Raw genomic sequence first — 12,418 nt, forward strand, 5'->3', positions numbered from 1 at the left:
GGGGTTTGCGAGACTTAAAATTTTAGTGAAAGGGGTTCATAGGTTATTAAAGTTTGGGAAACTCTGGGCTAAGGGGAGGGCCCTTTAGGTGTGGACGGGCCCATCCCCAGTGATTCAATAGGTGTGGCCTTGCAGCCTGGTTTTCAGAGTGAGAGCAGTCAATGTAGATTAATAAATGGACTGTAATGTATGGCTTGGAACAAAAGCCACAATCTTCAGTACCAACTGCATAACTAGCATATGTTGGCACCTTTAGGGCTCTCTACTTTTTGCAATGCTTATTCAGGGTCTTTTTCTAAATTGCTGTTTAGCATTTGCATCTCTGGGGCATTTTTGGTTTGGTTTTAGTTGCCTCTGCTCTCCAGGTGAGAGACCCCCCCCCCCCCCCTACAAAAACCGCGTTCTCAAAACCACTCTCCAAGATGCTGAGGAAATCTGCCTGCAGAATTAGGGCTGCGAAGTGAGGCATTCTTTGGAGACCTTCTAGAGCATGTGCAAATATTCATGGCAATGGGCACCACCTAGAGATGTCCCAGACTCAGTCCTATGGACAATATAATTACAAGAGGAGCTGCTCTTTGAATTGCCACAAGTATGAAGGAATAGCTTGTTCTTTATAGTTGTACGATGATGCATCTTGCTGGGACTAAATGCTGACTGCTTCTTCGGGAATGATGCTGCCAATGCTCTATCTTTGTTTTTAATTCAATAGATTCTTCACCTGAAGCCCAGCCCAAATACATCAAAGGTGGGAAACGCTATGGCAGGCGGTCTCTGCCGGAGTTTCAGGAATCCGTGGAAGAGTTTGCCGAGGTGACTGTGATTGAGCCTCTCAATGAGGCAGCCCGGAGTTCACACATCGCTTCCAATGACTGCGATGAGGTAAAGTGACTATCCACGGGACCTACGTCGCATTGATGGGATGTGTGAGGGGGAAAAGGGAGGTTTTGGACATGACCCTGGCCGCCTTCTGACTCCCTTCCTTTTAAGGGTACACAGTTCAGTTTCTTACTGTTGTATTGGTTTCACTGCTCTCGTGCCAGAACTAAATGTTTAAACTCCATCAGGGACAGTGTTCAAGCCATGGGAAGCCATCTGAGCTTGTGTATGTGAACATCAGGTATAGATGAATGCTCATTGACTCAGTATTTAAATCCAGCTACTTGTCTTTTGATTTCTGTTCCTCTCACCCCTCTTACACTGGCCCAAATTTAAATCTGTGCAAAAATGTGCTGACGTAGACAATACAAGGCAGAGCACTGTTTAGCATTAGGGAAGAAAGGGGACATCACAAACGGTTAAATGCGCTTCTCATAGCATGCTTTTTAAGGTTCCCTTTTGGGGAAAAAGACCTCTTCGCGGCATCTTTATGAGCATTTGGTTCTTATTTTATTGCTGAGTTAATATGTTGATTCACAAGTGAGCAGGTGAAAAGTCCAGTGACGCTGGAGAAATCCAACTGGATTAGCATCAATGCCTGCAATGCAAATGTTTGCCAACCATTTTAGCCCCATGGTGTACGTCAGTCCCTACAGCACTGTGTGCTCCCAGAGCACGTTAGTGTTCTGCTACCAGGAGTGTTTTTTGTGATCAGGCTTCTCCTTAAGTGTTGCTTTTTCCACAGTGCCCAGATTGTATTCTCACCCTCTCTCCTGCCAAGGTTGTGGTCAGCTGTAATGAATGCTCCTTGCCGTCCACCCGCCTCTCTGCCCTAGTCCATCCTTCCTCTTTATGAAGAACTTTTGAATAGAACTGACCACTTGCAGGCCACACTGCAAGCGCTATAGGTGACTGGAGCTTGCTCGGTGTAATAGGAAGGATGGCTTCCAGCCACACACGCTCCAAAGAGCTGTATGGCCCATTCTGCAGACTTGCGGAGGAGCCCAGCTCTTGCACGAGCGCTGGAGCAGTCTGTCAGGATCCCAACAAGGGCAGTCAGGGCCATGGGTCAGAGCAGGGCCACACCTGAGGCTGGGAGAAGCAGAGAAGTTGGTAGTCGGGTTCCAGGGTCGATACCAAGGTTCAGTGTCCGAGTCGGGTTTCAGGGTCTGAGTCAGGAAGCAGAGGGCAAAGCCAGGAATTCAGGAGTAAGGAGCAGGAACGGTCGTGGCAGCTAGAGAAGATCCATGCTGTTGCCTGGGTTTATAAAGGGCAGGCAGCCAATCACGAGCCATTAGGCTGCTGTCTGTCAAACCCTGAAGGCGGAACTTCCTATGGTCAGCGTCCACAACGGGTCCTGGGAAGTGGAGCATGAGCTGGCTACAGCTGCCGTTGGGAGATGTCCGCTGCCTGGTAGCTCTGCAGGCCTGGGTTCTAGACCTGAGGGGTGTTACACTATCAGAAGATGCTAGGATAGGTCTGGGATTTCAGAAAACCATCTAGGCTCCTTGGGCCCAGGAGGTATGCTACCACATGGCTGGTGCTACCAGCTGCACCCAGCTCTCCATGTGTACGTACAGACACTGTAATCCACTATCAAAGAAAAGCACTAGTCTGGAGACTTAGCTGAATAATATGGCTGTGACCTACCTGCCCAATTCAAGCGTTGTTCCTTGAACCCCAACACCGCAGGATAAGATTGCAAACTTTATGCTGCCCAAGCAGCTGAAATATAAGGTCCATTCAGAAATAGAATAGTAATAATTAGGTCTTGTATAAGTGCTTTTCATCCATCAATCTCAGTGCTTTACAAAGGAGGTCACAAACTGGTCCCTTTTCTATTTTTCGTGAAGAGAAATGGTTTCTTTGGGCTTCAGTTGAGTAAAGTCTGGGGGGAAACCGGAGTAGCTGGGATCAAAGCTTTGTTGAATCTATAGTTTCCCACAGCATAGTTCTTTCCAAACTTCCCTCCCTTGCTGTACCCTGCACATCGGCCGGGGAGAATGTGGTACAAGGCCAGATTGTGCATAATAGTTGATCAAAGTGGGCAGCAGGGCAGAGCTAATTTGAACTGAATGTAGCATCTCCAGAGTCCTTGTCATAATTATACGTTGTTTGGAAATAGGCTATTGTGTGTGTAGCATAATTTTAGGTTTAAAAAGATTAGATTTTTACTGGTAAATGTCAGTGACTGTTGATTTCACTGTACACACAAAAAACGTTGAAAATATTTCCATAGATGATGATCAAAACCAACAGGCGAAGTAAGAAAAATATGGCTTGGGAATTTATCAAAATCCATTGATTTAGTCTTGAATTAGGCTTGTTACAAATGGACTATAGAATGAATAGTAAACACGGGTCTGATTTATTGAAGGATATCTACTTTGTATATTTTGACATGTGATGTTGACAGTTTGTGTTCAAACAGTTTTTTTTAAAGCTTTAATTTTTTAAATCTCTGCATCTACGGTCATTAAATAATTATCTGAAACCACTATAACTTCCTGCAGTTGTGAAGATTTAAATCGATAAACTGAAAAAATGCTTAAAAATAAACATTGATATTATCGGTAAGAATTATATTAAAAAAATATAATCATCTGCCGACCCTAAACCGAATACAGAGCCTGGGGCTGAGGGTTACAGTGCAAACCTGTCACTTCAAACTGGGGCCAAGCATAAAACCATGTCCGACTGCAGAATTATTGCCTCCTGGATGCCACTCGCTTTACTCTGGGAGAAAATATTGCTCCATATTAAAAGTGTTCTTCGTAAATAAGATGCAGCTTCACTTAGTCTCGGGTCTGAATTTATACGTCTGGCCTGCAGATAATAGTGTAACTCCCGAAGTAAACTGGGGAGCTGTCTAGTCCTACCCAAGATCATGTCTGACGGTGCCACCGCTGGACCAGCCTTGTAAGATGTCTCCTACTCAAAACCCAGAAGAATACATGATTGTATCTGGTTGATGTAGCATGTTAATAACTGTTCTACACATTAGATCATGCTGACTAAATACCAGAATACCTCCCTCTGGCCTCTTTGTGCTCCTGAATAAAGTAAGGGCCAGTAATTAAACTATGGCTGTAACTCTGGCTTCATGTCTAACGAAGTGTGTTGTGAGCAGAAGAGACACGTCTTCTGCCTTCAGTTCATCCGTGAAAACTCAGTAGCAACTACAGTACTAGCTAATCTAGACGATGAATAACTGGGCTAGCTGTCTGATGTTAGAGTATTAATCCATGTATTGTGGTACAAACAGAGATTAAGGAAATCTGGCCTTCTTACTCCGCTCCTTTGCAGTGGCGTTTTACAGAACTGCCCTAACTGGAGGGTGGCGAGTCTTTGCTTGCAGAAAACTTTGTTCCTTCATTATATGCATTTGTTAGATAATACAACAGGGATTTTCCTGGCATTCCCATCCTCTTATCTTCTCAGTTTGTGCTTGGTGATTTCTATTGCGCTGCCATAATCTGCAACACCAAAATGACACATGCTTTGAGCAGAGACACTTCATAAATATTCTTGAGGTTCTGAAAGCTGCTTCCCCCTCCCAGCCCCTGCATCTCCAGTTGCCAGCCTGGGAATGTTCTGTTCCAGAGATGCCTGATTGTATCAAGCTTTATTTATAGTAGATCTAGTCATGTGCTCACCTAAAGATCTCAACTCCTGTTTTGCTTGTGTTCTGTAAGATCAGGGCATAGAATCATAGGGGTGGAAGGGACCTCAGGAGGTTATCTAGTCCTACCCGCTGCTCAAAGCAGGACCAATCCCCAACTATTTTTTTTGCCCCAGATCCCTAAATGACCCCCTCAAGGATTGAACTCGCAACCCTGGGTTTTGCAGGCCAATGCTCAAACCACTGAGCTATCCCTTCTCTTCCCCCCCCCCCCCCCGGTCAAACTCCACCATGGTACTGCTGGATGAAACTTGTGCATCTCATCGTGTGAGCACTGAGACTCTTCCTCCTTCCACTACCCCAAGCCACAGAATGTGCAAGGGAGGAGAAATAGTGTAACCTTGGTAGGGTGTATTTAGCATATGGCCACAACAGCACGTCGCTGATGCTGGATCCCTGCCACTGTGCTGTGTGTTTGCCAAACCCTGTCAATCCGATAGTGAATGTTCAGTAGCACTCAGTGGAAATTGTCCAGTGAGGGAGAAGAAACATTTGTTTTTGTTTCCCTTCCCCCGGGTTTGCTTATGATGCCTCCTTGGAGGGCTGTGACTGCTGAGGGGCGCCAGGCGCACTGCACTAAGTGGTGGATTATATCCATGAGCTTTGGTACTGCACTGCCAGTATTGCTAGCTGTCAGATGGGAGCGGATGCACAGACCTTGCCCTAGAGGGGAAGCGGAATTCTTTCCCCAGTGTGCTCTACAAACACGCCGACGGACCGTTGAAATACGGAATTGCGGGTAGGAGCAGGCAGCTGTTAGTAGAGAGAGCAATACTACGGTGCAGTGAAAACCTGGTTATCTGTAGGGGAGAATGAAATGTGTCGCTTTAAAATATACTTTAAAAAAACACCACCACCCAGACCAGAACTTTAAAAGACCAAGCTCCTGGCTAGTGCGCCTGCTTGCCAACGATTCCACATGGCTCTACGATCCTTTGCTTTCCAATCTCGCCTTCCTGGCAGTAATTCGACTGTGCACTTGGAAGAGAGCTGGCTTCTGCGGTGATATGTGCACTAATGTGTTTGCTTACCACCGTGGAGAGACTAATCCATCTCCTCTGGTGCAGGCCACGTGGACTGCACTGACCTCAAAATCAATGTTAATATACCTCCTCGGGATGTGCACCAGCTAGGAAAACTCAGCGTAATTGTATTCCTTTCTGTTAGCTGTAAAGTGGGTGTAAAAGGCTGGTAAATTAACAAGGTCAGTCAATTAACTAAGTAGCCATACTTGTTCTTCTGTCTGCATGAAACATCCTAATGCAGGTGTGTTTGTGCTGCTTTCTTTCAGGAGGGATACCAAGGACTTAATCCCTCGTGAGGTTTGCTCAACACTTGGATAAGTTTCTCAGTGCCTTCCTTCTACCTTTCTGTAATGCCCTCAGTAAGGTGTCTGAAAACGAGCGGGGCCAGCTGATACGTACTGAAGCCCTAAAACTTATGTATATCTTCAGCCTCCCAGACTGCAGCGGGACCTTCTGGGATCTGCAGGGGAGCAAAAGACACTACAGATTTGGTTAGGAATGACCCCCCTGAAGATGACATTCAGCATTTTTAAAGCCACTTCTCAGAAGCGTGGCTAGTGGGACTAAATCCTTGCAAGCAAGTCCTTGGCCAGTGTTTCTGTTGCATGTCTTTAAGCTTGTAGCTGTCTTCCTTATGAGTGACTAGCCCAAGCACAGCGTGATCCACAAGGAACTGACAAAGTGGGGCAGTGGCTTCATTGGGATGCTTCTTTGAACCAGCCCTGGGCCAATTAAAAGGGTTCATCTTGTATATCTGAAGCTGATCACTTCCTCCTTTAGCCTGTCCTCTCTCCCTGCTTGTGCTATGGGGAGGGTTAATCAATTTATTTGCGGAATCTCCGTCATTAAGCAGAGTAATGTGTCAACTACTTGGGAGATAGGGAATGAGCGCCTTGGCCTGCCCTGTGGACGAGGTGCTAATCGCCGCCTCCGCTATGAAAGCCCTTAGACATGGGCTTTAAAAACTTGTTGCAATCTCAGCTATTCACCTGCTGCCTTCTGACGCTGCCTTTGCTGCTCCGAAGCCCGTGTTGCAGGTATTGACCTCCTGCTAATGCAGCTTTTGAAACCCTGAAGTTGTTGATGCTGGGGGTTGGCCAATAGTCCCCACGTTCATAATTGGTGATTTGCCCAACAGCACGTTGGCTAGAACTGACTCCATTCAGCAGTGAGGAACGAAGAGCGGACAGGTACATCTGTACTTACGGCGTTGTGTAGCGTACAGACACTTCACGCCCGGAGAGCGCGGGTATAAAGAGCAGGGTAGACAGAGAGGCCTGGCTTCGGCAGGTAGATTAGAGAAGAGAGCCTTATACACAGCTCACCCAAGCCATTCCTCCTGTGTCTACACTGCAATGTAGCATCCCGCTGATGGCGCCCTTCACTGTGGCCTGTAGCTACATGTAGCTGATTTGGCCTCAGTGATTCATGCATTTGTAACTTCCAGGCTGGCCTGCTGCAGTTCCCGGTCGCTAGCCCAATACCCTGAGGCTGGACTGCTTACTAGGGACACATCACCCTGGTACACTGCTTCCCCTTACCGAGCAGAGTCTAGCTCAAGGTCGCTGCATTGACACCCAAAGCCCTGCAAAATGCCTGCCCTAGCTACCTGATCGCCTTTCCTTCCATGAGGGCAGCCTCCCGTGACTGCCTGGTTGCCACTGGAAAAAGCTGTTGACAAGCAGGGGAAGACTTGTATCTTAAGGAGATGGAGCTGGACCAAGCCTAACGAACCTGCTGCCAAATAAATGACCCCCATGCTCCCTGTGCTCCAAACCAATGGCAAAACCCACTTCCTCTTCAATAGAGCTTCCCGGCAATTACCTCCCCAAACATGCCAGCCGCTTCACCCTTTACACTTGTCAGTAACTGTAAGCTTGACCCTGCCAACAGGGCTTGAAGAGAGATTTTTGTACTTACTATCGGTGGAAATTATTTAGATACCATGGTGATGGACAACCTGTATAACACTCTAGCTCCGGGGTTCTCAAACTGGGGGTTGGGACCCCTCAGGAGGTCGGGAGGTTATTGGGGGGGGGGGGTGTTTGCGAGCTGTCAATCTCCACCCGAAACCCCGCTTTGCCTCCAGCATTTATAATGGTGTTAAATATATAAAAAGTGTTTTTAATGTATAAGGGGGGGGTCGCACTCGGAGGCTCCCTATGTGAAAGGGGTCACCAGTACAAAAGTTTGAGACCCACTGCTCTAGCTAGAGGTCTTTCTGGCAATCCTCTACTAGTGAGATGGCCAAAACCCAAACTTTCTGCCTCCTTTCTTACTGTGCTGTGGAGGGATGGTTATGTCCTAGCCGTGTGCCTTATTCCTGAATTTGCCTGCTTATCAGATAAAGAAGAGCTTAATCAGAGGAAAAGCCCGAGGAGTATGAATGTATACTTTCCTTTGCTTTTGAATGAAAAGGCAGTAATTGAAACTGGAAAATCTTCCATCCCTGACTTGCGTCACTTGCCAAGATGGCCCACAAAGTTGGGCAGAGAAACCGGGTTGGTGACTTTTTTTCAAAATCTAGGATCCTGAAGTCTTCGAAGTACAAATCGGATAATCCAAAGCATGTTTATCTTTTTAAAACAGGAGCTGTGAGTGGCTATTGTTTGGCCTCACTATTGGCGCTTAGTGGTGGCGCTTTATAATCAAAAGCAGCTGTAAATTGTGTTGCAGTTTAGAGGCTTGCTCAGTTTTGGGGATCTTTGTTCTGGCTGTTTGCATTAATGAGTCGACCCTTCAGCAAACACATGCCATCCCCCCGTCAGTCTGCCCCCCCCCCCCCCCCCCCCCCCCCCCCCCCCGCAAAAAATCTGATGTTCACATTGGTGCTAAGGATCACTTGAACATGTGCAGGATAGAATAGGCGCAGTGTGAGCCCCTGATCATCATTTTAATTAGCAATATATTCGGACCGAGAACAAAGGTCTGTCTCACTGAAGCAGATGGTAGGGTGGGAGAGGTTGCTACGTTATTATGGAGAGAGGCCGCAGCGAGCAAACGGCACGGGCTGCAGATGCTTACATGGGTTCTGAGCTGCAAGCTAGCGATCATTGAAAACCGGAGCCATCTGCTCTTCAGCCCAGCAAAGCATGTGTCTGTCAAAATAATACATTCCTAAAATCTCTGCCTTCTGCACACCGGCTCAGTAATGTGTGTGACCCACATCCAGCTGTAGAACAATCGCGCCCGCGACAACAATGCCTCGCGTGACATTGAGATGCACGGTCCACAGCACTGATGGAAGTCTCCCTTTGTCTTCCTGAAATAGGCTGGCTGCCTTCTGTGGCAGCCATTTTGGGTGTTGCTTGACCTCTGACCTCTGGTATCCCCCTGCCTCACAATGAAGCTCTTGTCAAGCATTCAGTCTGGTAACGAGTCCGTGTGCTTAGAGGGTCCTGCAGCAGCCAAGTACAATAGAGCCCCTGATGCTGGGCGGCAGAGGAGAGCGCCCGCAGATAAAGCGAATTACCGCAGCAGTCAGGCTAACGGGGCCGTTCGGCCTTCAGTGTCTGCAACAATTGATTATCCGCATAGAGCAGGGACGACAGGTGTTCAGCTCACCATTCAGCCGCTCTGAACTGTCTGGATTTATGAAATTACCTGGTGCTTCTCCAACGAGTGCTTGAAAGTTTTTCCAGTGGCTTCAGTTCAGCTCTTACTTTAAAAAATAAGAAACAAAATATTACGCTACTTGTATGTAAACCCTTCACAACCGGGCTCAGCGAGATTTCTCCTCCTCACCCCGTCCCGCTTCAAAATCCAGTTCACGCTAACAAATCACGCCTCCCACCAAAAGGGAATTCAGGGAGGATGCTGGGAAATACGCTTGAAGGTGGCGTCTATCTCTGGAGCCCTAGAGGCTATTCTTTGGCCGTACATTGTCGACTGCAGGAGTATGCTCCGTTTTCCACTTCCACAGACACAAGTTGTGGCCATTTGCTCCCCCGGCTCCTGCCTTCTGTATATTTTTCTTTCCTTAGAGGTCATTGGAGGTAAACTAAGAATCTAGCCAACCTAATTCTTTAATGCCATTCTGAGCGGAGCTGGGGAGTAGTATTCATTGAGGCTAAGCGGCACAAATTCAGGCCGTTCGGTCCGTGTTTGAATGCGTTCCTAGTCTGTCAGTATATTTGCCAGAACTGTAAATTTCATACTGTGGGTTGTTCGCAAAGTTTTCAGTTTTCTGTGCTGGTGCGATTGTCACATGGTAGGTGTGCATGCGTGTCGGTGTGTGCATTCAGCAGCAGGCAGGAGGTGCTGGAGGGAGGGGACGGAGCGGGGCCAGGGAGACAATGGGAGGGGGCGGGAAGAGGCAGGGCGAGGGTGGGACCTTGGGGGAAGGGACAGAGTGGGGCGAGGCCTCGTGGTGGAGCAGGGGTGGAGCACCCACCTGGACTGAAGAAAGTTGGCACCTGTGCGAGCAGCTCTTGCTCGCTTACATCAGTGACGTCCCATTGAGGCTATAGAAGCTGTCTTGCTGCCGTTTGACTCTTTACGCACGTTGGAGGATATTCTGGCAGTTCATTCGCCCACACCCATTTTTATTTTCCATGGGGGTCCTTGCTAGGGAAGCATGAATTTCCCCCACCCCAGACTGCTCTGCTGCTGGTTTTCGCTCCTGTACCAATCCCGCAGAAAGGCAGTGGTGGGCATGCAAATCGTGTGCTGTTAGGAGCTGCTATCATGCGGTTTACCTGATGATGAAACAGAAGCAAGAAGCCGTGCTAAAAAAGTACAGTGACCTAATCCAGTTTCCATGGTAACATTGTAGATTAATGGCTTTTAGCTGTAATCTGAATGAGACATATTAAACTTTTATATTGTGATTTAGAGCCTCTTTATGTCCTTGGTGACTTTGACTCTAAATCCATCAGTCACATGCGTATGCTTTCATGCGCTTCTTTTTAACTGCTGAAAAGTAACCTCTGATAATACTGCCATTAGAATGAAAGCTGATCTTGCCGGGCTTCACGTGTGCTGAGTACATAAGCAACGAAATGCCCCGTCAGTTGATTAGGGGCAGCAATATCTAGGGATGGCTGTGCAGTGCTTGGTAAATCCTTTAAATAATGCATGTGAAATATAGAACCGTGGAAGTAATTTGGCCACGGATACTTGGGTGCTGACTGCCATGTGCTAGGAAATCGTATCAGGGTGGCTGCCAGGTGGAGGACAAGCAAACCGCCCAGTGCTCAGAGTGCCTCGCCAGCACTTGTCCCTTTTCTGAGGGAGATCGCAATGACCCGAGTTCCTAGTTTTGTCTCCCACGCTCACCCTACCTCTGGAAAGGGCGTTCCGTAGGGAGCGGGCTGCTGCCGTAGGGACGGCAGAGAGTACATCGGTGACTTGCTTTGTCTTTCGACGTCGCCAGTCAGTATTCTAGTTTAGGTAAGGAGGAGCTTGTCGTTGTGGTTTCCTGTCCTACAGCGGCCGTTTGGTGATGGTTTCCTTTCCCAATGTGGGGCAGGTTCGGTGAGTAGAGGCTGACCTGTCCCACCCGTGTTACAATGGACAAGGTAAAGAACAGTTTAAGCTCTTTGTTGCATGTTCTGTGAGCAGATGTCCTGATCATACGTGTATGAGGGGCTTTACGGTAGCCCAGCTACTCGCTGGTGATTCACAGCCCCAGGGATATTTAGGATATTTGCCTAGGATTATAATAACGTGCTCTACAAGAGGCTATCCATTTGGAAGCGAAAGCTAGTGTGTTGTACGACCACCTGTTTGCCACGTGGACCTTTATAAAGTCCACTGCCTGCAAATACGTTTTTTCTAGATTTCGCCTCACGTCAGTGCTCTGCTCTCTCCCCGAACGGTCTCTAACCTGTCACAGCTGGAAGCAATGCCTAGAGTAGGATTTTAAAGGTGAGCTAGCACTTCTGAAAGGCTGTTGTGAACAAACCCACGCTGCCTTAATTCAATCAATTTAGTGCATCTTCAAGCCTGGGGGAGCCAGGATTTTAACTTGGTTTGGATAGGGGCGGTATAAAAGGGTGCAGAGCAGCTTTCTTGCTGCTTATCTTGACACTGAAAATCTGCTGCTTGTGCTGTGTGTGGACTTGTTGTAGCGGGAAAGGGGGTTCCGTACCTGGTACTTGGCGGTGTGCAAGATGAGATCATAGTGCGTAGTTTGCTAGTCGTTTTTGTCTTCTCTGGGTTGTCATATAGCCAGAGCAGAAGAGAGATGGCTGGTGCTGTTCCAGAATTGGAAAGATGGTCCAAAACCTGGAAGTCTAGGCTCATTCCCTTCCTTTAATCTTCCCCTTCACATCCTTCTATCACAAAGACAGATGGACTGGTTTGCTTAATGGAGCCCCTTTCAAAACAAACCTTTTTTTCCTTCTAACTGAACTGGTTTAACCAGACTCGGCTCTAGCCTGGTATCTTCCGATCTGATTTTTGCAATAACTACACTTATTGCAAAAGTGATTTTATTTTGAAATGCCCCTGGCAAACCCTCACCGAAATACCTTGGAACAGATACACTACTATCAGTGGACTTCATCAAAAAGGCTTGGATTGACAACTCGGCTCCTGGAGGCTGTGGAGATGAAAGTATTTCAGCATTGTTGGAATTCTGTAGCTCATCTGATGATGACCAAAGAGTCCTTTTTATACCTGTGCTGCCTTTGAATACTAATAACTTGTGGAACCTATTTTTTTCTTAGCACTGGAAGACTCAGGACAGCGAGGAATATGAAGCAGAAGGTAAGAACACGAAGAAGCACCTGCTTTTATCCTTGTAAAGTTAAGGAGGGGGAATGGAGGAGAATAAGAAAGTTAAACAATGGCAATTTCTTGGTAAGAATTTCTGACTCAGCCCTAATCT

General features: G+C 47.4%; 1 protein-coding gene across 9 annotated transcripts in view; it reads left to right on the top strand.

Moving 5' to 3' along the window:
* NIN (ninein) overlaps positions 1–12,418 on the top strand; it is a 99,663-nt gene that overhangs the window by 26,539 nt on the left and 60,706 nt on the right. For all 9 annotated transcript variants that reach the window (XM_054028099.1, XM_054028101.1, XM_054028105.1 and 6 more), the window contains exons 3-4: positions 713–882; positions 12,258–12,297. In XM_054028099.1, coding sequence (XP_053884074.1) covers positions 713–882; positions 12,258–12,297 — 210 coding nt within the window. The remainder of the gene's footprint in view (positions 1–712; positions 883–12,257; positions 12,298–12,418) is intronic.

Source organism: Malaclemys terrapin, chromosome 4 (assembly GCF_027887155.1).
Source record: "Malaclemys terrapin pileata isolate rMalTer1 chromosome 4, rMalTer1.hap1, whole genome shotgun sequence".
Classification (NCBI taxonomy): domain Eukaryota; kingdom Metazoa; phylum Chordata; order Testudines; family Emydidae; genus Malaclemys; species Malaclemys terrapin.